Source organism: Carlito syrichta, unplaced genomic scaffold, assembly GCF_000164805.1.
Source record: "Carlito syrichta isolate Samal-C Ts95f unplaced genomic scaffold, Tarsius_syrichta-2.0.1 Scaffold305874, whole genome shotgun sequence".
Taxonomy (NCBI): domain Eukaryota; kingdom Metazoa; phylum Chordata; class Mammalia; order Primates; family Tarsiidae; genus Carlito; species Carlito syrichta.
In genome coordinates this window covers 401795-427985 of record NW_007249970.1, presented here as the reverse complement: position 1 = coordinate 427985, position 26191 = coordinate 401795, and the positions used below count along the sequence as shown (strand labels likewise).

Sequence of the window (26191 nt, the reverse complement as noted above, 5' to 3'; positions counted from 1 at the left end):
AGGCTGAACAAGCAAAAGAATGCAAAAGAATGGGGCGACTTTCGAGCTGCAGAAATGAAAAGGACATCAGGACACCCTAAGTGAGAAACGCCAAGTGCAGGCCACCGTGGAGGCCAAGGCTTAGGTGAAGAGGAGGAAACTTGGTAACCATATGGCAATTGCTTACATTCCCCGGAGGTGGTGGATTTCAGGTTGAATGATGCATCAGAATCACCCACAAGGCTTTTTTAGCCATCTGCACGTCGAATACTGTAACATCAACCTAGCTGTCGCTTTTGGGAGGAGAGGGGAGGGCGCCCCGCTTTGTGTCCCGGCGTTGAGCCGCCCTGCTTCCCGACCCGGCCGTCCACCCCGGCCACCAGCCAGCGGCTTTAGACAAAGGCCTGCAAGTGGCCTCCTTCCCTAATCACCCCAAGCAAACGCGCGGAGATTGTTTCCCTCTCCTAGAGTGGCCGCCGAGTGAGAAGTTCATGGCGTGCGAAGGAGTTCCTCCGCACGAAGAGCTGGGGCCGATACCGCAGCCCCCAGCGCCCACCCTCTCTTCCCTGGCGCAGGACGCCAACAGAGGTCTGCGGGGAGGTGGCCGCCAGCCAGGGTCGGACCTGGCCCTCCAAAGCCCCCGCCCCCGGCCCGCCCCCGTCGAGGGGTGGAGCGACGGCTACAATGGATCCTCCCGCGGGCTTGGTACGCGCTTGGAATCCAGCTGTCGCCGCCCCTCCGAGACCCCGGCCCCGAGGGCGCGCAGTCCCGGGCCGCCCACCACCCGGACAGCATCGGCAGCCGCCGCCCCGGCAGAGCCCAGAGCCGCTCCCGCCCGCTCCGTAGCCCCGGGCACCCCCCGAGATGCCAGTCGACTTCACCGGGTACTGGAAGATGCTGGCCAACGAGAATTTCGAGGAGTACCTGCGCGCGCTGGGTAAGCGCGGCCGCCGCGCGGGGCGAGCCGGGAGGGCAGCCTCGGCCTCCGCCCCGGGCCGGCCCCCAGGCTGCGAGTCGGGGACCCGGGCTGTTGGGGTTCCTTGGTGACAAGTGTCTGCTGGTTGGGCTCTGGACGTGGTGATTTTTTGCGCGAAGCTGGGCTTGGTTTGCCGGGGTTTGTTTTTAAAGGGTTAACCTGAGGGCAGAAAACTTTGTTGCAAAAAAATAAAATACAAACAGAAAAGGCGCAGACCGGCTGCCCGTAGAGACCGCGCAAAGCCAGGGGGAGCCCCAACAGCGTCCTGGGCGCGGCGGGCTGCCGGGGCCCCGCTACCTTGGGAACGGTTCTCTGCGTTTTCGTGCCAACCATCTGTCCCCCCATCCCGCCTCCTCTCCCCCGCCCCCCGCAGATGTGAATGTGGCCCTGCGCAAAGTCGCCAACTTGCTGAAGCCAGACAAAGAGATCGTGCAGGACGGCGACCATATGATCATTCGCACGCTGAGCACTTTTAGGAACTACATCATGGACTTCCAGGTTGGGAAGGAGTTTGAGGAGGATCTGACGGGCATAGATGACCGCAAGTGCATGGTGAGGACTCGCGTGCACCCGGTGTCCCCTGCGGGGAGCTGGGGAGGGAACCGACTGAGGGCTGGGCGATTTCATTTGAGAGGGCAGCAAGGGCCTGTGTGTTTGGAGGGAGGGACTGGAAACTGCCCACTTCCAGTCCCCGTGAGAGGCAGCACCCCGCTCCATCCAAACTGGATGGAACAGTTAGGAGGCTGCCATTTGTTGAGTCTCCCCTGCGTCCAGGCACCCTGCCAGGTGCTTTATACACATGACTTCATCTAGGCATCACACAGCCTTTGAGGGAGATACGAATACGCCCATTTTACAGATGAAGAAACAGTCTCAAAGGGATGAAGTAACATGCCCAGAGATGCCCAGCTAGGGAGGGGTTGGGCAAGAATCCCAAGCTAGTCTGTGGACTGTGTTCTTTGGCTGACTTTGGGGTGGTGGAGGCAAAAGGGGGGAAAATGGAGGAAAGAGAGAACACAGGGAACCACTTTGAAGTGTAAACTTCCCTCTAGGAAACTGGGGACCCCTTGATCTCTGCTGGAAGGCCTCTGACCTGCCCTTCCTTGCCCTGAAGCTGGGATCTGGCCCCAGGCCATCCCCCACCCCACCCAACCATGGAGTGTAGCTGAGCTTCCTTTGAACCTTGCAGCCAATGCTTACTCAATAGGTCAGTGCCCCCTGCAGCCCAGGCCAGAGGAAGCAGCAGGGGGGGAGGGAGAGGGCCTTGAGCCTCCCCTCCCCCAAGGGTGGGAAGCTGGTGACCTCAGACACCCCAATTAGCGCTGCCACAGCAGACTCCGGAAGGCCAGCCCCAGGCCTCCATCAACATTCTCCCAACATTCTCGGGTTGCTCGGAGGTCAGGGTACTCCTAGTCTCCCTTCTATAGTATTCAGAACTGGCACATCCCCAGGGGCCACCTTGCTGATGGACGGGGTCCTTGCCCGCCCCCTCCTACCATTTACCACGGGTCTTTGCTGCTGGTCTGCTGCCCGTGCCAGTCACCAAAGCCCAGAGGGAGAAATAAGTAACCCCATATTATGCAGCAACTGAGGCTCAGAGAGGTAGAGATTTGCAAGAGATGAGACGTGAGCCCTGGGTCTTCTGATGTTAAAGTTCACTCTGCACCCTGCAGGCTCCTCTGTTGGTAGCCTTTGCAGAAACAAGACAGCTGAGTTTGTTAGGATTGTGGCTGCAGGAATGTGATGCTGCTGCTGGGAATAAGGAGCCTGGAGCCAGCCAGCCAGCCAGCCAGCCAGCCAGCAGGGATGACTCATCCCCCCACCTTGTTTATTCATCTGAAGGCAGTTAGGGCTGGTATCTGAGTCTGCTGCTTGGAATGATGGGAAAGAAGGGGTGGTCAGCAGGGAGTGTCCTTGGAGGGACTACAAGTGGGAGAAAACACTATTGTAGCAAAATGTCAGGCTGTGCCTTAAAAAGTCTCAAGACCTCTTAATCTTCAGGAAAGGCTTAAGGAAAGGGGACCTTCAACAGAGTCTGTCTTTCCCCTCACTGTCCAAGACCTGCTCACTATAGGTCTGTCCCTATGCAGTCCTTGTCCCAGCTCACTCTTGGGGAGCTCACAGAACACATCAGATGTCTTTCTATTGGGGGTCAACTACACTCTAAAATGTGCCGGCTTGTGCTTGGCTGGTAATCACTCTTTCACTCCTTCACTTATCCATTAATGCATGAAACATTCATTGATCCCCTAGTAATACTAGCGAATACAGTACTCATCAAGTGCTTACTATGTGCCTGGTGTTGTTCAAATGTGATATTAACTCATTTAATCTTCACGATACCCTTTCCAACCAGTTTTACAGATAAGAAAATCATGGCAGGATGTCTTTGTGTGTGACCTTGGGGAGCTGCAAGTGTCAGAGGGAGGTTTGAGTTCATCACTACGTTGCACATACTACTTCCCTCACGTGCTGGTCACTGCACCAGGCACAGGAAGGCAGAGCATGTCGTAGGCCCTAATGTCCAGGAACTCATAGTCTTTGTGGTGGAGACAAACACACAAACAGTCACAACATAACATGACAACGGAAAGTACAGGGTGGGGGTTGGAGGATTGGGACCACCCAGAGAAGGCAAATTCCAGGATTTCTGGAAGAGGTGACTTCTATACTTGACTGTACAACAAAAGGAGCAGGGAGAGAGAGAGAGAGAATTTTAGATACAAAGGAAGGGACAATGGCCACCTTCTCTTCTCAACCCAGCATCAAGTCCATGTTTGGTGAGCAAAAAACGGAATCTAGCAGCTGGACAACATCGATGAAATTGGGCTGGGATGCACGGCCATTGTCACTGCTCCAGTGGGGAGACCTGCTCCCAGGTAGATGGACACTCCTCACCCACTTATCATGGCCTGTTGGGAGGTGGGGCTCTTCTGCTCTGCTCAGCCTTCCCTTGACCCCCTGAAGTGCAGAGAAACCCTTCTCTAGGGCTGCCTGCTGGATGGTGTGCAACTTTGGATGGCCGGAAGAACATGGCTGGGTGGTACAGGATAATAGAGTTAGATCAGCTGTCGCGCCTGAGGCTTGTGAGTGGAGGGGAGATGGATGCCCAGAGGCTGAGCTGGTGGTTGCCAAAGATAACTTTCACCACTACCCTCTCTGGCCCACACGCTTGGAGTTTGTTCCCACACATCACAGGAGTCTCACTCTCACTTGGGATCACTCACTCATGTATTTTGTTCATTCCTCTATGGGTCCTACAAGCATCCCAGGGTGCTTACTCCATCACTGCAGCCTCTGTGTCAGTGAAGTGAGTTCCTACCCTCACAGAATTCAGTGTAGGGGGAGGCAGACTGGAGCAGCCATTCTCACTGTAGTGAACAATGTACCAGTCGGGGCAGAGAAGCACTCCTTCCTTAGTCTGAGAGGTCAGGGCAGGTTCCCACAGGAAGTGGAGTCTGAGCTTTGGCTTGAAGGATAGACAAGAAGTAGCTGGCAAATGAAAAGGGGCTGAGATGAAGGCCAAGGCCAAGAGTTATCCCATACCAGGCCCTGGGCTCAGCCTTGTGGTCATGGAAGCAGCAAAGCCTTCTGGAAACCCAGGCCAGTGGATGAGACAGGCACATCTTCAGGCTATTACAGGCCAGTGTATGATGGGTGCCCAGCGGGCTAAGAAACACAGAGCTGGGTGTAGGGTAATAGGGAACATCCCAGAGGAGGTGAGAATTAGAGCAAGGCTCTAATCCCAGCACTTTGGGAGGCTGAGGTGAGAGGATTGCCTGAGCCCACGGGTTCAAGACCAGCCTGAGCAACTTGGCGAGACCTCATCTCTACAGAAATCAAGAAAAATTAGCCAGGTGTGGTGGCACGTGCCTGTAGTTCCAGCAACTTGGAAGGCTGAGGCGGAAAAATTGCCTGAATCCAGCAGGTCAAGGCTGTGGTGACCACGAGCGTGCCACTGCCTTCCAGCCAGGGCAACAGAGTGAGACTCTGACTCAAAAAAAAAAAAGAATTAGAGCAGCTGTGGAGAAAGGGATGAGTGTTGGGCAGAGGCAATCTGATGCACAAAGGCCCAGAGGTCAAAAAGCCTGGTTGGGCTTGGGTTTCAGAGAGGAGAGAGGTTCAGCTTGGGAAGACTTCAGCATGGCCTGAGGCGAGAGGAGATCCCTGAGGACCTGGTAGGGAGCTGAGATATGACCCCTGGGAGCCCTTACTGGGAGAGGCATGGCCAGGCCGAAGTCCCTCTCCACAGTGACAGAGGCTGGCTGGCTAAGAGATCTCTGATCCTGCCCCTTTTCCACAGCAACCTTATCTGTATTCTAGAACAGCAGCCAAGGGGTGAAATTCAGTCTGCAGATGTGTTTTGCTTGGCCTATACAGTGTTTGAAAAACTTCAGAGTCAATTGCCAATGATTGCCAAAGATTGTTAGATTTCATAGAAAAATCTATATTTTCTGACTGGTCTTTCCAAAAGAAAAAAAAAAATCAAGAGAGCTGAAGATACTGGGTGGCTGTTTATTCCTGAGCCATGTGAATCCCTGGAATATTGCCCAGTTGCTCGCTTTACGTGGGACATTCTCCAGGTTACCACAGACCTCATCCCACTCTGTTATCTGACGTCAAGGGTCAAATGGTCATTTGTCACTGTTAGAACTATGGGTTCCTTTAAAGCGGTAGGTCCCAAAGCAGAGACAGCAGCAGCATCACAGGAAACCTCTTAGGAAGACAAATTGCCTGGCCACACCCCTAATCTACTGAATCAGAGACTCTGGGAGTGGGGCCAGCAATCTGTGTTTCAATAAGCCCTCCGGCTGGTTCTAAGGCTTGACATGCAACTAAGGATTGAGAATCGCTGCTTTGTAGTAAAGACACATCTGTCTGTACCTGCGGCTCTATACAAAGTGTAAAAACTATACAATTAGTCACAGAGGGCCATGGACCACTGGCTGGATTAGCCCATCGCCTGACCCCTGTGGACATTGGAGTCCATGCCCAGAACCACCTGCATGGCTCTGTGGTCTTGCCCCAGCTGACGGGTGGAGGGACTCAGACCTGTGTAGCTCACACTTCCAGTCTGGTCTGTTCAGATTTTATGTGACCCACAAATAACAGGGGTTGTGGTCCTAGTGGAAATATGTGAAGGCTGAGTTTGGCTAGCCAGACAAGGGCTTTTCTCCATTACTTCTTGGATTTTTTATACATGAAAATGTGATACCAGGCCCAGAGAAACCAACATCATTTCTTGAATATAGCACTTGTGGGCTTTGGCAGAATCGAGGGGGTGGGGGGGGGTTTGGGTGTTGGGGAGGGAGTCATGAGAAAGAAAGGTGCTCTTCACCTTCAAACAGTGTTTCCCTCCTGGGCAAGGGAGGGCCTCAGAATGATTTGGTTCTTTGTCTCCAAGTCCCCCCAGCATGAGCGTCTTTTGTGGGAGAAGACTGAGCCCTGGCCAGGAATCACAGGCATGATTCACAGGCAGAAGGGCCATTTGTCATCCCACCGTGGACACCAGATCAGGCTTTCCCTGGAGGAGGCTGCTTTGTTCACTTGGGCTGGCACCTCCTCCTCTGGCTCCTTCACATGTTGAACTCAGAATGACCCCTCCAAGAGGCCTGCCTTCCTCTTCCAGCCCTCTGCCCTGCTGTCACTTTCTTTGTTTTCATTATAAAAAGGAAAACATTTACATAGCACTAGAGAATATGGGCTGAAAAGGAAAGGGCCCCTTCCCCAACTTGGCCCTGTTCCCACTCCCCAGAGGTTATCACCGTTAATGTTTCTGGTGGATCTGTCCGAAAAGTCTTCCTTAAATCTGTAAGCTATCTGCCATTCATTGGGCAATTGGTCAATATCTCTATTGGAAGGGAGGGAGGAAGGGAGGAAAGGAGAAAGGGAGGGAGGGGAAAGAGGAGGGAGGGAGGAAAGGAAACAATTCTCTTTTCTGCACTTTTTTTTCTTTACTCAATGACATTTTTTTAGGCATCTTTCCATATCAGCACGTACTGAATTCAGCACTTTCTGAATTCCTTTTTATCCATCTATGTTTCCTTCTCTTCCCTCCCTGACTTTCTTATTTACATCCTTCTATCTATCCGTCCATCCATCCATCTGATTATATATGGTAATACATGAAACCCACCAAACCACTGTTAACACTTGGGTTTAAACTCTTGCCAGCTTTCTGATTGCTATTGATCCACCCACTAACAAGATTTTGGGGTTCTTAGTAAAAACAAAACAACAACAAAACACACAGCCACTGACAAAATTAACTCCCTGGACTATGGAGCTAAGAATCTCACTGGATTTGGGAGCCTCCAAGAGCCACCCCTGCCCAGATCAGGCACTGGGCATTCAGCTGGGCCCTTTCCAGGATGGAAACACAGGATCTCTTTCATGTCTTAAGGAAAGCTCTCTGACCTTTGAAATCGGTGTCAGCAGCATGCTTTTGAGGATTACAAAAAGAAGAATTAAAGCAACCCAAATAAAACTCACAAAGTAGCTTTCAAAAATTCACACTGGTTTGCTAGGTTTGGGCTTTTGTTAGGCAGGAACAAAGGAGAAGACCGTGTACTAAATCTTTACTAAGTGCCATGCCTGACCAAATGCTTGGAGCACTCTTCCTGTGGTCCACACAACAAATGCTGCTCTGTGTCATGATGCACATTTCACAGATGACAATCCAAGGCTCAGAGAACTGAAGTACCTTTTTAGCCCACCCAGCTAGCGGGTGGCAGAGGAAGGATTTTAACCTGTCGGTTTATAAAGCCCTCCACCACAAGGTCTCCCACAGAACTTTGCTGCGGGCCCTCATTTCAGGTCCTTCTTGTGAGTCTCATCGCAGTCTGGAGGTAAACACAGGTGATGTTGACAGGCCTCGGATGGGTAGAAGGAGTGCTGGTATTAGGGTCAGATCGGGCTTTGAATTCTTCTCTATTACCCAACTAATAGAGTGATGTGAAAATGATTAGACAAGGCCAGGCTCGGTGGCTCAGCCTGTAATCCCAGCACTTTGGGAGGCCGAGGCGAGTGGATTGCCTAAACCCACGAGTTCGAGAGCAGCCCGGGCAACCTGGCAAGACCTCATCTCTACAATAAATAAAAAATTAGCACGCACCTGTAATTCCAGCTACTTAGAAGGCTGAGGCAGGATTGCTGGAGCCCAGCAGGTTGACACTGGGGTGACCGTGAGCATGCCACTGCACTCTGGCCTAGGTGACAGAGTGACAGCCAGCTCAAAGAAAAAAAAAAAAACCAGAAATGATTAGACACTCTGCCTTTGTTTTCACATTTGCAAAATGGGTATCATGATTCCTGCTCAGCTTATCTTACAAGGCGGATTCTGAAGACTGTAGAGATAATACGGGGACAGGGACTTGTGAAACCAAAATACTGTGGGCCCATGCTACCCAGGGAGGAACAGCATCACTTAATGTGACCAGGTGTTTACTGAGCGACTCACAGCTGTTGGTTTTTCTGACTGGCATTGCTCTACCACCTCCTACATAGAAAACCACCTCCATTTTATAATGGGAATTATCCCTACTCAACACATGGGTTTTGGTGGGCCTGCAAATCACAGTACATTGTCTCTTCTGCCAGGATAATTGCTGTGTTCCATGGCCTGTCACATGCTTGTGCACGTGACCCAAGCCAGGCCAATCACACCCTTTCCTGGGCTTTAATTTAGGAACCCTGAGAGAGAGGTGCTTTCTAGTCCCTTAAAGATTGATAAGCTGGTATGATATAAGCTTGGGGCTCTCTGAGGCCAGTCCCTTCACCCTAACTTCCTTAGCTGCATGGACAAATCCAATACAAGGAAAATATAGGATGAGGTCAATAGAAAGGGAGACAAAAAAAAAATGCAACATAGGAGGGTTATGGGGATTCCTGACACTAACATCATACCTAGACTCTCTATGTACTTTAGCCAGTATATTCTCTTTCTTTCCTCTTAAGCTATTTGAACTACTTTCCTATCACTTGCATCTCAAAACTTCCTAAGACATTCAGACTCCAGAGATCATGGGTTAAGACCCACACAAGTAGCCAGAACAGTAGTTCTCATACTCAAGCAGGCTGCAACCCCAGAGTTTTTGATTCTGAAGGTCTAAGGTGAGGCTTGAGAACTTGGTTTTCCTAACAAGTTCTCAGATGATGCTGATGCCTCTGATAACTACCAAGAAAGAAAAAGTAGGAACCGGGTTGGGCTTTGCCCAGGTTCCTGTGATGCTCTCATCATGGCTCAATGTGATAATTCTGTGCTAAGGTGAAACGTGACCAGTTCTGGGGGATGAATGAGAGAGGAGAGGTGTAGCTCTGTTCCAGGGCAGGTATCAGGGAGCAGAAGATTGTCTTGGGATACGAATCTTAACGCAGTCCACAGTGGTTTGCACCTGAGGGTCCAAGTAAGTGACACCAATAGTTGTGCAGCTGGACATGTGTGGGCCTCAACAGAACAATTAGTAACTTTGGCTTTGAGATGGCCCTGGATTTGAATCCTGATGCCACCTCCCAGCTGTCTCCTTGGCAAAGGTATTTTTTATCCCTCTGAGCCTCAGTGTCCTCATTTGTAAAAAGGAGCCAGTGGTCATACCCACCTAATGGGGTTATTGTGAGAATTAAATGTGGTAATGCCTTATTTCCGTTTTCTCTTGCCTTGTAACAAACCACTCTGAAACAACATCATGTATTTTGTTCTCAAATCTGTAGTTTGGGCAGGGTTTAGAGGAGATGGCTTGTTCCACCACCTGTGCTGTCCTGGGGCTTCCTCACAAGGTGGCATCTAGTTTCCAAGAATGAGAGTCTCAGAACAAGGCAAGACACTTGTTATGAGCTACTTAGCCTCTGAAGTCACGCAGCAACAGGTCCGTCATATTCTGTTGGCCAAAGCAGCAGCAAAAACCCACTCATCTTCTGGGAGAGGAGCCACGGACTCCACATCTTCACGGGGGCATGGTGAGTTTCTAGAAGAGCACAAAGAGTGACAAAAAGCTTAAGAAAAGCTCAGTGTCTTAGATGCATGCAAGGCTATAGTGAGTGTTCATGCGGGACTGGAACATTATTCCTTGGCTAACCTTTGAAGGTGTGTCAGGGTTGGGCTGCTTTGTTTCTGACTAATCTTGTATAGGACTCTGCGGGGGTGGGACTTACTTGTGTTTTTGACTTGAAGTCTACTGAAAACTCCCTCAAGGGCCAGGGCGAGGACAGTGTCTGATTCACAAGAGCTCTCTCCCTGGGAACCATTTTCGTAGCTATCTTCATTGTATAAATTGAGCTGTGCTAGCACACATGGCACACACACATAGGAACACACATACATGCAAACAACTCACACACGTACTCACTTCCTCTTGTCCTCCAAAGAGGAACCTCAGGTATGTCATGCTGTCTGAAATTCCACCATTAGAATGCATTTATTTTGGTTTAATATGCAATGACTTCTCTAGGTGTTTCCTTTAAGATACAAACACCTTTAGTACAGGGATATTAATGAGTCCTTCCTTCTTCCTTCTCCACCATCCCCCGCTTCCCCCACAACTTTCCTTCCCTCTTCCTTTGCTGACCTGAAGGTCCAGGAACAGCACAGGAGTCCTCTGGGGAAGAACTGCATAACCAAGATGGGGGTGGAGGTAGGAATGGCAGAGAACCCAGGCTCCAAAACCCACCTTTGCCAGCTTTACGGTAGAACTAGTCCTGCACTCAGAAAATGAAAAAGAAAACTGTCTGACAATGTGCAATGAGTCAGAAAATCATCTTATTCTTTGACTCAGCCATCCTACTTATGCGATTATATTCCAAGGAAAGCATTCAATTGGTACAAAGGTATTTGTCACTCTGTGATAATAATCTGCAACAACCCACGTAAGCATAACAACTGTCAGAGGGCCTACTGTGTGGCAGGCCCCACCCTGTCACTTTATGTGTATCTATCTATCCATTATCTATCGATCTATTTATTTATTTTGAATCAGGGTCTCTGTCACCCAGACTGAAGTACAGTGGCATGATCCCAGCTCACGGCAATCTCGACCTCCAGTGCTCAGGTGATCTTCCCACTTCAGCTTCCTGAGTAACTGGGACTAGAGGTGTGCTCCACTATGCCAGCTAAGTTTTTTTTTTTTTAATTTTTGTAGAGACAAGGTCTTGCTATGTTGCCCAGGCTGGTTGCAAACTCCTGGCCTCAAGCAATCCTCCCACCTCAGCCTCCCAAAGTGCTGGGATTACAGATGTGAGCCACCATGCCAGCCCTATGTGTAACTATTTAATCGTCCCAACAATCCTGGAGAGGAGGGTGCTATTCTCCCATTTTACAGACAGGGTAGCATATGTTCTGCCCATAGACACAGATTAACCATCAACTTGGGATTTGACTGCGTATGGCTCTGATTCCTGACTGTTTATAGAACAGGCTGTCACCCGCTGGTTTTCCTAAATGCCAAATAACTGTGGGTGGTTAGAGAAACTGTGGCTTTTTAATTCCACAGACCACCACGTGGCCATGTTAATGATCACTATGAAGATAAATGCAAAGTGTTTACCAGCAGTCAGTCAACAAGTTCCAAAGATTCTGCATCTCACCATCTCTCTCTCCTCCCTCATCCCCACTGCTCTGATTATCTCTTGCCTGTAATAACCGTCACAATTAACATATCTTGTGCTTACTATGCGCCAGGCTCAGCGCTTTCTGTGGATTATTTCATTTAATTACTGCAGTATCTTCACATTATCTCCCCTCTACCAGGTTCAACACTTCAGCCCTTCTTTCACATACTAAACGGAATCTGATCATGCTCAAAACTCCCAGGGGCTCCCCAGCACTGAAGGTAAAGGCCAGACAGCCTCGGGCTTTTCAGTTCATAGCCCTGCCTGTCTCTCCAGCCCCCTTCCCTCCCACACCCCTTGTGCTTGGCCCCATGGCGCCATTTGTCGGTGCTTTCGCTTGTCATCCTCTTGGCATTGTTCGGCTCACTTCCCTGGGAGGTCTCCATGCCTCCTCCCCTGGGAGGATAATTACCCATCGCTCAAGACCCAGCCCAGGCTTCAGTGCTCTGCTGATTCTTTCCTGATTCCCCATCCCACCTCCTTTTTCTTCTCAGCACCTCTCTGCGGGTGCTGCTCTTAAGGCGCTTGTGATGCTGGTTAGTATTTGAGATTCGAGACAGCAGGGGCCACACCTTTGGAGCACGCTGGGCTCCAGTGTGTTTGTTAAATGAGTGTTAAGTGAAAACAGCGGAACCGCAAAAATGTAAATGTATCACCTACCATATCACTGAAGATCCACTTGCCATTTAATAACAGCTAATGTCTGTCGGGTATTCTGTGTACCAGGAATTCGTCTAAGCACTTTCTATGAGTTCATTCTTTTAATCCTCATAATAATTCTATGATGAAGACACCAAATTTCTTCCTACATGATACATGAAGAAAATGAAATGTGGAACAGATACAACTTGTCTGAGATCAGGTGGCTGGTGGTCCTAGGATTTGAAATAGCCAGTGTGACTCCAGATCACTTCTAGGGAGAGACGTAACAGTTGTTATTTTAAGTGGTCAGAGCTCTGGATTAATTTCTCAGTGAGGCTATTGAAATCTAAAATGCAGGCCGGACCCAGTGGCTCACACCTGTAATCCTAGCACTTCGGGAGGCCCAGGTGGAAGGATTGCTTGAGTCCAGGAGTTGGAGACCAACCAGGGTAACATAGCAAGACATCATCTTGACTGTGCTCAGTGGCTCAGCCTGTAATCCCAGCACTTTGGGAGGCCAAGGTGAGGAGATTGCCTGAGCCTGTGGGTTCGAGACCAGCACAGGCAATTTGGCGAGACCTCTTCTCTACAATAAATAAAAAATTAACCAGGCATGGTAGTTCTGGCTACTTGGAAGGCAGAGGCGGAAGGATCACCAGAGCCCAGCAGGTCAACACTGGGGCGGCCGTGAGCGTGCCACTGCACTCCATCCTGGGCAACAGAGTGAGACTCCACCTCAAAAAAAAAAAAAGGACCTCATCTCTAGAAAATTTAAAAATTAGCTGGGCATGGTGGTTTGTGTCTGTAGTCCCAGCTACTTGGGAGCCTGAGGCAGAAGGATCACTTGGGCCCAGGAGGTCAAGGCTGCAATGAGCCGTGATTATATCACTGTACTCCAGCCTGGGCAATAGAGTGAGACCCTGACTCAAAAATAAATAAAATAAAATGCAGCATCCTCTGATGAAGTAAAGGTATTGAGGGGTGGAATTGTGAGCTGCAGGGAAGTCAGGTCTGGTTTGTAACCTGTTCTTCCCAACAATGAGAACCACATTGCCGACTGAGAACCCTGTTGCAGGGACTGAAGGCAGCTGTTCCGCACTGTCCTTTAAGTTCTTGCTGATCCTCAAGTCAACTCCCTCTGAAACAGGAGTCTGGCAATCAGACTGAGTTGTCACCTGAGTTCACTGGAGCCAGACTAGCTGGCTCATCATCTTTGAAACCTCATCTCTGCCCCTTACAGACTGTGTGGCCTTAGGCAAGTTACTTCACCTCCCAGTGCCTTTACTTGCCTGAGAAATGGGGATAATTATAAAGCAGGGGATCCCCGCAACATGGTGAGGATTAAATGAACAGTGTGTGGGAAGACCTCCAGGGCAGCTTCTCCATCAGTATGAGCTGTTGTTATTCATCCTCTTACCCTGTGAACCGTGACCCTCAGAAGACAGATTTTGAGGGTACTCACGTATGTGAAGGGACACCTGGCCACCCAGAGAAGAGCTAGTAAGATTATGAGAACAGAGGCTGACCCAAAAGGGCACGGTCTCTCCACACCTACAGAGAACAGACTGGGTGAGGCCAAGAGCAGAGGGAAATGACTGTTTACTGCATATTTTGTGTGTCCTGCACTGAGACAGATCCTTGCAACCCCTTATTTCATTTCATCCTCAAGGCTCTGCTTTGTGGCAGGGCTCAGCGGTCCCATTTTGCAGATGAGGCAGTGGAGGCTCAGGTGTAATAAATTGACTCTGGGTCGCCAGCAAGAAAGAAGTGGGGATGGACTGGAGCTCAGGCCTGCCTCTACCCGAGGCTGTCTTGGGGTCCCTCCAGCAGCTTGGGCAAGTGAGCCACTGTCCTGTGGCTGGGCCAGGCACCCAGCCTGTCAGGAGCTGTTCAGTGGCCACCGTAGCCATGACAGCAAGATGTTCATGTGGGAAGAGTAGGTAGGTCATGGTCTCAGAGTTGGGCAGAAGAGAACTGAGCCATATCTCATACTTTTCCTAGTTGTGTGGCTCTGGGAAAGGTTCATAAACACTCTGAGCCTCAGATACTCGGGGCCAAATCGCTCAAATGACTAACCCATTTCTATAAGGCTAATCTATGGAAGAATAAACAGCCACATTGTCTGGGATATTGTGTCTTAAAGAAAAGGAAGTGTTTGTTTCCTGAAAAATCAAGAGTGCCACTCGAATGTTTTCTGGCATTCATTCATGCAATAAATGGTAATGCACTTTTCTCTTCCATAGTTTCTAAAGTAGAGATCAGCTGGTATCCTGCTGTGAATAAAATGGTCTCAGACCCTGAGGTGCTCTCAGTCAGGAGATCCTGACCTGCTTACCGAGCTAGCACCTCTTATCTTCTGGGAGCTGTTGATTTCTGTTGGCCTTGAAAGATTAAAAAATGGAGGCCAGATGCTCCTATGAAAGGGATAAGGCTCCAGTGCCCTTCTGAGCACTCTCCGGCAGGAAGTCTTCTCCCTTATCCCTGTCCTATCCCACCCATGCTGGTGGAACTGACAGCAGCCTGCTTCCTCACGCTGGCCCTGGGTAGCAGAGCCAGCTCTGCCTGCCAGATAAGCCAGCCTCTGGATGTCTTCTGGTGCCAGGTTAGGCCAGCTGGAGCATGTGGACACAAAGGAGAGAGGCCGTGAGCCAACTCCCCAGGAAATTCTGGTGTCAGTACAGGGTCAGGCTTTGTGGGGAGTTCAACCAGGAGAGTTCTGCTGGGCAAAGCCTGTATAGAAGCCTCCCTTACGCAGCCCCTACCGCACCTGACTTTCCTACAACTATCTATGCTGTTCCCTTTGCCTGGGATTTTCTTGTTCCTCTTCTTTCTCTCTGTACTTTTTTTAAATTTTAGAGTTGTGGGGTACATGTGAGGATTGACTACATAAGTAGATTGCATGCCGGTGAGGTTTGGACTTCTAGTGGGCCCTCTGCCCCCCCGATAGTGGGCCTGGAACCCAGTATGTTTCCCCCCTCTGTCCTTCCCCGCTCCTTACCTTCTTTCCTTCTTCCCTTAAGCGGTATCTAGCATCTGCCATTCCCACCCTTGTGCTCTTATGACCAGTGATCAGGGCCCGCTTATGAGTGAGAACATACAGTATTCAGTTCTTTGTTTCTGTTAAGCTAACTCCCGTGGTGTTTTCTGGCATCACTTTTAGCCATACCTCCTCCAGGATGCCTTCCCTGATGGGCCTCTACCTCCATCTCAGAGGCTAATGACGTGTTCCCCCACTTCCATGACCTCCGGCACCTATGTCTACCAGCACTTACCATTTTGCCTGAATTCCCTGTCTTCTTGTCGTCTTCTCTGACAGTCTGTGAGCCATCGGAAAGCAGGGTCCTCAGCCATTGCTTTGGTAAACTCTGGTGTGTCCATGTGGCTCTTTGAGCTATGGCCGCCATGTTTCCTAGCTTTGGCCCCCTCCCCTATCTTGGGGAGGTGAATCTCCTCTCTCTCTCATTTACTTTCTAAATAAGCTATATTTTCCAATCTAAAAAAAAGAAAGAAAGAAAGCAAGCAGGATCCTCACCTCACCTCCTTTCTCCAGTCCCTGCAGCTGGTGTACAGGAGGTGTGGAACTTATGATCACCAAATGCTGTTCCTGTGCCCAGATCCAGGTGGCAAAATCCTACTGCTAATACAATGATCCGCTTAGGTCAGGGAACTGCAGAGCACAGTGCCCAAGAGTACGGATTTTAGAGGCAAATCTCATCTCCCACTTCTGGGCTATGTGACCGTTAAGGCCTCAGTCTCCACACTTGTAAAATGAGGAAAAGCATACCTGCTCCAGGAGTTTGTAAGGAGTCAACTGATGTGACACATGCTTTGATTTCTCCCCTGCCCAGCACATAAGAGTACTCAATGTGTGTTGTTATGGTTGATGATGATGACAGTGGTAATGACAGCAATGCTATCACTCCCACCAGGAAGCCTTCCTTGACCATCCACCCCAGCACAGAGCACAGAGATGTCACTGCCAGTTTACATGACTGTCCTCCAGGCCAAGCTGCCCGTGGCAGAGATTGGGTCCAGCTCAGCCTCGGGGGCACCATGAGTGCTGGGTGGCTGGAATGAACAAGTGCACTCCACGGTCCCTGTGACCATCTCCAGCCCTGTTTTCCACCTCTCCATCAGTACCCGGGCCTCCATGGGGCCTGGAGTACTCTGACGGGTTTAAATTGATTCTAGACACTTTCTGAAATGTTTAGGAAGAAAAAACTGTAACACATCAAGATTATTAGTCTTAGCATTTTCTCATTTTGTTTGTCCTAAGAATTGTGTTATTATTTGCTGTTAGCTTCTTGGTGGTATTAGAATCATATTCTTTTGTGCCCACAAAGGCCTTATTGTGGCTTGACTGGTTTGTATTAGATGCTTTTAACAGCTTTTGTGTCTCTAATTACTCATTCACATTTTAAAGCCTTATTAATTTAGCTTTAATATGCTTTTAGAGTGAAACTGGTATTTCCTCTTGATTATGCTTAGCTTATATCATGCCAGCACCCCAGGAATGGACCAGAGAAGAGGAGCTACCACCTGTCCGTTACCCAGCCTGGTCTCGCAGGCAATTTATGACCGTCTCTGCCAGGAGAACTGGGTTCAGGTTATGGCTAAAGCCCTAGCCTAAGGTGATGGGCTGGTTACTTGCATAAGGCTAATTTTTATCAGCGCTAAAGTTTGAAATTGAGGGAAACTCCCAGCACAGTACCTGGTCCTTGGCGGGTTCTCCGTTAGCTCTCCTGCCCTTCCCTCCCTCACTAGTATAACACAAGCACCAGACACTGAAGACTCTCTAATTACCCCAGGAACACATATACCCTCAAAGGGAGAAGCACACTTTAGAATCAGAACTCCAGGAGGAGAGACCAATTTGCGTCTCTTCGCCATTCACATTATGTATAGAAAGTACCTACTACAAACTAGGCACGGTGACTCACGCCTATAATCCCAGCACTTTGGGAGGCTGAGGTGAGAGGATTGCCTGAGCCCACGGGTTTGGGGTTTGAGACCAACCTGAGCAACTTGGTGAGACCTCATCTCTACAATAAATCAAAAAATTAGCCGGGTGTGGCACACACCTGTAGTCCCAGCTACTTGAAAGGCTAAGGTGGAAGGATCACCTAAGCCCAGCAGGTCGAGACTGTGGTGGCTTTGAGCGTGCCACTGCCCTCCAGTCTGGACGACGGAGTGAGACCGATGCCCACCACCCCCCAAAAGTACCTACTCATTGTCTGGTTTTTAAATTGCACTCCCTTAATCCAATCTTGGAGTCAGACCTGGCTCAGTCCCAGCTCTGGCCTTTGCAAGCCCATGTCACTGTGGGCAAGGCTTCACCTCTTAGAATCTGGCTCTGGAAACGCAGAGCCAACAAGATCCCATCTCAGCCCTCAGGGACCTTATGTTTATGGTGGGTCCATAAACAGAGGGATTTCTAGGGCTAGGTGGGCAAACAGAGAGGGATATGAGTGGTCCACCATCCCTTGCTCTTGAGAGTGAGTGTTTGGGCATGTGGGAGCTTTAACAAATGTCACAAGTTTTTTGACAGCCAAGTTGAGTCCCACCATTTCTAGGTCATGCCAGGTCACCCCCAAGAAATGGTTCCATTTAGTGGGAATTGTCTGTCACTCCAGTACCAGTCACCTGAACAGGGCAAGTGGGCCTTACAACACCCCTGGGACACTCAGGTTACCTCTGAGAGCAGGGCTTTCCATGTCATTTGGTCCCATGCAGCAGTGCCAGCTGGGGTTTCTAAATAGTCACAGGAGATGGATAATGGCTTCTGAAGTGACAGTCCCTTGTCATAGTGGTACAAAGCTGTCTTCATTCATCTGTTGATGCATGTTTCTCTGGGAAAACTGCTGACAAGGCCAGAGTGATGGGGTTATTATTAGTTTTTAGTAGAAAAGTAAGACTGGCTCCACTCTGCCACCGGCTTCCCTGGGCTCCAGGCATGTACCAGACTTTGTACCCAAAAGTCTGACAACGTTCTATTGTCCTATGGGGTGAGAATGACCAGTGAGGGAGCGAGTGGAGGATGGCCATCCCTCCTCCTCATTCTTGGATTTGTCTGGATCCCATTTCTAAGGTGGGGCCCTGGAGCCCATGGTGGGGGTTGGAGGCGGCCGCACTGCCTAGCCCCTTTGGTTTGTAGCCATGTCCACTCTGCCCCCACAAACATCTGCCTTTTCTGTGGGACTTGGAAAGCTTCAGGAGTATTCTCCTACCTGATATTCCCTAATTAGACCCTGATTAATTGGATTAATCTAGGAAGCCAGATTGCATAATCTCTTAAAGACCCTTTCAGGTCTGGCATTCAGGAAAGGCTGAGTCCTTGTTCCAGATTGTTCACTTCTCCTGAGCTAGCAAAGGTGGCTGGCTGCTGACTTCAGAGGGAGGTCATGGAACAAGTTCTTGGGTCAAGGGGAAGGTTGTTATCGGAAGTTACATTTTGTGCCACAAGAAAGTAAGTTACCATTGTTTGTTACCCATTCTCCTTCCCACATGACTCATTTCCTGTTTTCTCTCATTTGTTTTTAAGTGATTGCCCTCTTCCCTGACTCCCCACCCCTTTTTCTGTTCATATAACAAATCTGACCCTCTTGGAAATGACTGGTTTATTCCCACAAGATAAAGAGCTCAAGAAGAAAAATCCAATTTCAACAAAAGTGAACACGGATTACTGAACGGGAGGACTGAATCACACTGCTGGCCCATCACAGCTACCAGTGGGAGCTTCCAAATATATCTGCTTTAACAAAGACCAGTTAATGTTTAGGGGAAGCAGTCAGCCCCCGCAAGGCCTCCTCATGGATCCAAATCTCCTGGAAGGAGAAGGAACTTCCAAAAAAATTTTGACCATGATGATACAGGACATGGCAGCACGTGCCTATAGTCCCAGCTACTCGGGAGTCTGAGGTTGCAGGAGCGCTTGAGTCCAGGAGTTCTGGGCTATAGTGCGCTATGCTAATCAAGTGTTCACACTAAGTTCAACATCAATAGGGTGACTTCCTTGGACCAAGGACCTGGGGGATCACCAGGTTGCCTAAGGAGGAGTGAACTGGCCCAGGTCGGAAACAGAGCTGGTCAAAAAATTTGGCCATGATGACTAGCATGTCTGTCACTTTGTCACAAATCTCCAACTCTTAAAAAAAAAGACCTGGGTTATTATTCAACTTTGACAAGCAAACCTCAGCCTTATCTAAGCTCTGGGTCATGGTTTCCATTAGCTAGTGCCTCCTATATAAACAAGTCAATTGATAGTCGTGCCCCGGTGAAGTCCTCCCCACATTGGCTCAGCTGACCTGACTTGCTTTGGCCAATGAAACATTAGTAGGCACGATTGAAGTAGTGCCTCCGTAGGGGCTCCTCCTCTTGGAGCCCTCCCCTCCAAAAGCAGTTGCCATGCTTTAAGGCAGTCTAGGCTATTCTGCTGAAGAGAAAGGGCTCGTGGAGAGCCCTTGAAGGGTGAGAGAGAGAGAGGCTGCTTGGAGAGGCGCTGAGGTGCCCCACTGAGCACAGCCACGGGCAGCTGAAGAACTGCCCTGTTAGCCAACAGAATTGGGAGGATATTTGGTGGTTGTTTTCAGTTATCAAGTTCTGGAGTGGTTCCTTATGTGGCGTTAGATAAACAAAGCACCTCCTTTGCCAGATTGTTCTGAGGATTAGGGAAAAGAGACAGAGGCTGCCTACAGTTAGCCCTCTTTTGCAGTTGAGGAAACTGAGGCTCATAGAGGTTAATCCAGTTGCCCAAAGTCACCGCACATAGTCAGGAACAGAGGACCCAGTTCTGTCTGATGCCAAGGAACATGGTCTTGGCTGCTGAGACGGGGTCAATCTGATGTGGGTCGGGGAGATGCAGTAGGAGAGGGCAAAGACCAGGAGCCCAGCACAAATGGTAACTCAGCTTCCAGAGGACACTTGGAGATTCCCTGGCCCACCACCACACATGGTACATACATAGATACCATTGTACATATACCACAGTGCTGCATGCCCTCCTGGGTGGTGCCACCCAGCAGCACACCCGCAACGATAGACACTCAAAATATGCTTCAGGCCACGCAGTCCAAGTTTTTCAGCCTGGCATTCTAGTCCCATCTAACCCCACCAGCAACATCCTTCTTCCCCCTTCTTCTTAATTCCAGAATGGACTTCTAGAGCTCTGGTGTGCTTGTCATTTCTTTCCTACCCACCCTTCCTGTGCCTCCTTATTCACTCAGCCCAGAATGCCCCTCCCACTTTTTAAAACTCCTTTTGAGAATCAGGAGCCCACCTGTGGCAGCCTACCACACTGGGCCATGTTATGATAGCCTGGTCCCTTCTCTGCACTTCCTTGTGGGGACCTCTTTACAAGCCGGTGTCTTTAAGACCCCTTTCTGACTCCCAGCACCCACACCCTGCAATGAGTGGACTGAAGTGTGCTTCTCCAGGAAGCTGCTCAGAGTCTTAGCACAATGCTTCTGTTTTCCCTGAAGCCCCCAACGACTTTGGCAGGCATCTGCTGACGCCTGCCCAGGGCTCGCTGGGTGCTCTGCCTTGGGCTGAAAAACAAGTGAGTACCGAGTCACGCAAGGCCCATATTCCAGCTCAAATTTTTTCTCTCATTAACTGAGTGACACTGAGAAAGTCATATAACTTCTCTGAGCCCAGCCACTCCTCCACATCTAATACTGATAAGAATAACGTCTGCTCTGTTCAACTCACCCAGCATCAGAGTCAACAGAAGCTTGGAGTTAAGAAGGTGCCTCCTTGGAAACTGGTGTTGTATTCATGCGAGGGGTATGCTTCCCTTAAGAGGTATGATTTTTAGGCCTCTAAGAAAGGTTTATCTACTCTCAAACAGGCTTCTGCTCTTTGTAACCCTAGATCTATCATGTTGTCTGAAATTCTGTCATTCTTGTGGGCTAAGATATTATTATTTATATCCAGATGGCCCCTGTTAAAAGATGCCAAGTGATCTGAAAAGGGTAGCCCAGAAATAAAAGTCCATTTTACCATTAATGAGCATCTCTTTCACGGCCATTCTTTGACACTGGTGTTGGTAGATAAACAGGTCTGAGCTTTCTGGAGATCAAGTTGGCAATACTCATCAAAAGCTTTAAAAATATGCACACTCCCTGATGGAACAATTCCTTCTCTGGAAATTTATTCTAAGGCGACAATGTGTTTAAAACTATGTACACAAGGAATAGTAGTAGCACAGAATTATTAACAACTTAAATAGCCAAGAATAGGTAATCAACTAATTAATAGTATGTATGTTAAATGAAATATTGCCAGGGCCAGCTTCATAACCCTCTGACCAATGTAGTTTCTTAGGGTCCTGTGCTCAGAAGTGCCCCTCACTTGGTTTAATTAATGCTCTGCTCTTGGTGTCTTAAAATTATTGATCATTTCTGAGCAAGGGACCCCCTCATTTTCATTTTGCATTGGACCCTACAAATTATGTAGTCATTTCCTGAATATTATTTGACAATTAAAATAAGGCTTGTGAAGAATATTTGTTGAAGTGGGAAATTGCTTCTATTAAATGAAGAAATGAGGATACAAAATTATAAATAATACAATCCTAATTTTGTAAAAACAGAAATATATATATATGTACAAATGTTACAGTGTAAGGTGAATTTCCATCCACTATTTTATTTATCAATAGATAAGAGTGGATGGAAATTCACCCTACACTGTAACATATACAATGTTAGAGCAGTTATCTCTGAAGAAGCAATATTACATACATCCTCATTATCGTTATTTTCTTTTCTTTTCTTTTTTTTTTTTGAGTTGGAGTCTCACTCTGTCGTCCAGACTGGAGTGCAGTGGCTGCTCCCAGCCACCGCAGCCTCTTCCTGCTGGGCTCCGGCGATCCTTCCACCTCAGCCTTTGAAGTAGCCGGAATTACAGGCATATGCCACCACGCCCGGCTAATTTTTTGATTTATTGTAGAGATGAGGTCTCGCTGCCCAGGAGGGTCTCGCACCCTCAGGCTCAGGCAATCCTCTCACCTCAGCCTCCCAAAGGCGCGGGATTACAAGCTGAGCCACCGAGCCCGGCTATCGTTATTTTCTGATACAAAGATGGTGAATATGCTCACTCACTGACTAATATTCCCAGAAGAGGCCAAAGTGTGGATATTATAGCTGAAAACAAGCAATTCTCTTTGGGCCTCTGATTGAATCAGGAGCCTTTCACATGCACAGTAGCCTTCTGGATAAACACACAGTTGATTAGAAAACCAAGTGTTCTTATGAGCTCCTTGAAGCCAAGGACGGACTTCTTGGTTCCCACTTCCCTTTACAGGCCTGGCACAAGTGAAGCACGGATAAAGGGAATGGGCATCTTGTCTTATTTATGACATGAGACCACTAGTCATCTTTAAGTGTGACATTAACCACATTATGTTCTAACTTGAAGGCTAGACATGTACTCCAAGTGAATCTCTGGACCAGGGAGATGAACAGCCTCCCAAGTCCTCTTGTGCCCTATTTCCCACTGGGAAGAGGCTCCAGGAGCAGAAGTTAGACTTACTCCTACACAGAGCTGAGGAACACAGCTGGCTCCACCTGCCTCCCTGAGCCTGTATCTCATTGCAGCTTTCAACCCAGCAGCAGAGGGCAGTAGTGATCAGCAAGCCCAGACGCGAAGCTCCATCCTCCTGCAGGGAGTGGCCCTACTAACTCCACACCCATTTCCCCCGGACTTCTCCTTCTCTCCCAAATCGTTTCTCAGGCTGTTGATGCCTGTCCTGACTCCGCTGAACATGGCAAGGAATGCGAGAATCCTAGAACTTTAGCTCTTTAAAGCCAAGGCCTCTGTGACAGGAACACGGGGCAGAGAAGGGGTGAGCTTGCTCAGAGCCACACAATGAGCAAGGGGCAAACAGTTCTGGCCACTACAGGGCTCATAATGTGGAATCACCCCATGTGGAAAGGCTACTCAAAAGGAGGTGGGCAGCCGCAAATACGAGAGATGCCTACTGCACCTTCTGTGTGCCCAGCTCCAGGGCATCTGTCCCAATCTAGGCCACACTCACAGCTGCGCTTAAGGAGACAGGACTGCCTTGCCTCTGAATTCCAACACGTTTTTGAGCTGTGTTTCTAGGTGAGCCCTTTCTGCTCCAACAAGACTGAAATCTCCCAAGGTCTTGGGCCAGGCCTCTTCCTGTCTGTCTTTCCTCTGGCACGGCCAGCACCTGGCAGGGCACGCCATGCTCTGAGCAGATGTGAGGGCTCAAAGGTGAGATGTGGGAAGCCCAAGCAGGGCAATGGTGTCTTCCTCCTCCTTCCCCATGGTTCCCTGGGGCCTGCCTGGGGAGCTCCTGAGCATACTTCTGAGTCTTCATCTCGTGATGGGGCACCGAGAGTTCTTCTCTCCCAGCACCTCCACCTCCTTTCCTCTCCTTCAACTCCACCGTCCTCTCCTCAGGATCCAACCCTTGCCTCCTCTTTCCCGAGCCTCCCCTTCCCAGGACTCTTACCTGGGCTTCCGTGGCTTCCGACCTGTAACTGGTGACACAGGCCCTTGAAGAATCAGTGTAGTGCAGTGGAGAGAGCCCCGTGATCTGTGGTCTGACCTGGCTCTTCCACGGACCACCTGGGTGAACTTGGCTGGTCCCGTTACCCAATCTGTAAGAAGGAGTTGCTAATCTGTGCTCCAAAGGTTCAGGCGTGAGGCTTTAGAGACAGTCCCGGGAGTGCCTGGAGAGGCAGCCTGCAGCTGGCAGCTGCCATGTGCGCAAACAGTTGGTTAGTTACACCTAAGGTCATTCTGTCCATGAGATGAAGAGGGTTTGAAGGCAGGTGGGATCTTTTTGGTGGTCCCTGTTTTAGAAATGAGGACACGAGGGCTCTAAAACTTAGATTATATGTCCAAACTGTCCATCTACAGAGTGTTCCCAAATGATGTATATATCCACCATGCTAAATTGTGCAGGCCAGAGCCAAGAAGAATTCTCTAAGACATGATCTCAGTCTGGGGCAAGGGGGAATGGTAGGGGGAGGGCAGGCACCAGGGGATCCTACTGGTCACCTCTGAGCCACATCTGTTTCCTCCCAGCCAGCTCTGTCCACAGGTAGCTATTGAATCTGGTCTCCACGACACAGTTCAACCTGCTTTTCAAAGAATTGGTTAGTTAAACCAGCTCTTGGGGAAAAGCAGCAGCCACTGTGTATTTTTAAAGTCCCTGCCCCTAGATATACTGAGCCCCCTGTGTGACCTTGCTCTGGCCAGTGATCAGCATCTGCTTTTTTTCAGGACCCAGCAAAGGTTGAAACAATAATGAATAAATGAAATGTCTCAGGATAGCGCCATTACCAGGCCATTGCAGCCATTGCCTTATGAGACTCTGATGTGGCCATGTGCTCTTTGAGCTATGGCCTTCACTATGTTTCATGGCTTTGGCCCCCTCCCCTACCTTGGGGAGGTGAATCTTCTCTTTCTCTCTAATTTACTTTCTAAGTAAACTATATTTTCTGATCTAAAAAAAGAAAGAAAGGTCTCAGGATGGGGAGGGTACTCTCAGAAGTCTACTCCCCACCTTCCAGCCCTTGTTCCACCACTCTGCCTCACCCCGCCCACTCACCCCACCCACTCCCTGCTGTGCTCAGCCCTTAAAGGTCCCTCCTCCCCCAGCCCCATTCTCAGCCCTTGCTATGACAGCCCCACCTCAGTGACTTTTTCCCTCCTAATTACCCTTTTAAATAAAATGTATGGAGGTTTTCATAAACTGTAGAACTGATTTACACACTTTAATGAAAGCATGTGGTGGGCAGGGAGTATTAGGCTCAAATTTGCTATAATGAGATTGACATGAGTGCATCCTGGATTATCAAGGTTGAGAGCTATCCTTTCCCCAGCCCCCCAGGGCTGCCTGATTGCTCAGGACTGACTACTGTGCTTCTTGCTTGGCAGACCACGGTGAGCTGGGACGGGGACAAGCTCCAGTGTGTGCAGAAGGGCGAGAAGGAGGGGCGTGGCTGGACCCAGTGGATCGAGGGTGATGAGTTGCACCTGGTAGGTTTCTGAGCTGGGCCCCCAGAGTCCCTCATCACTGTTAAGGTTTGGATGGACTTTGGAAGAAGATGCCAAGACTACTCTGAAGCTTCTCTTCCAAGGGCCTGGAGAAGATGCTAGAGTGACTTTAAAAGCTAAGCAGTGTGTTTTCAAGGTCTAGTCTGACCCAGTCATCTAATCAGAGGCATGGGAAGAAGAGGTACATCTACTAAGCATTGGCCATGAGCTACACCCTGTTGCATTCTATATTTCTTTCTATTCTCTCAAAATATAAATGTGGTTCCTTTTTTAGAGATGAGGACATGAGGGCGCTAAAAGGTTAGATTACATGTCCAAACTGCCCATCTACAGAGTGTGTTCCCAAATGATGTATATATCCACCATGCCAAATTGTGCAGGCCAGAGCCAAGAAGAATTCTCTAAACTTCTCTAAGACATCTCAGTCTGGGGCAAGGGGGAATGGTAGGGGGAGGGCAGGCACCAGGGGATCCTACTGGTCACCTCTGAGCCACATCTGTTTCCTCCCAGCCAGCTCTGTCCATAGGTAGCTATTGAATCTGGTCTCCACAACACAGTTCAACCTGCTTTTCAAAGAATTGGTTAGTTAAACCAGCTCTTGGGGAAAAGCAGCAGCCACTGTGTATTTTTAAAGTCCCTGCCCCTAGATACACTGAGCCCCCTGTGTGACCTTGCTCTGGCCAGTGACCAGCATCTGCTTTTGTTTCAGGAAATGAGAGTGCAGGGTGTGGTCTGCAAGCAAGTATTTAAGAAGGTGCAGTGAGGCCCAGGCAGACGACCTTGTCTCAAGGAATGAGTGGTGTGGACGTGCGAGCCAGGATCCCCCTCCTTACAGAGTGTGGAGCAGAAATGTCCAGCCGCCCCCAGGCATCTGTTAGCAGAGCCTGTCTCTTGGCTTTGTCTCTTTTCTTTTTCTTAAAATGGAGCCATACCAATAAAGTAATCTCGGTTCAAAGCATC

At 49.3% G+C, this 26191-nt stretch overlaps 1 protein-coding gene across 1 annotated transcript; it reads left to right on the top strand.

The window, feature by feature from the left end:
* Positions 1 to 663: 663 nt before the first annotated feature.
* Positions 664 to 26191, top strand: RBP1 (retinol binding protein 1). Its single transcript, XM_008062881.2, is given in 6 exon segments — positions 664 to 725; positions 727 to 824; positions 827 to 916; positions 1329 to 1507; positions 25112 to 25213; positions 25941 to 26191. Coding segments are annotated over 6 exon segments (585 nt in total). The 3' UTR covers positions 25995 to 26191.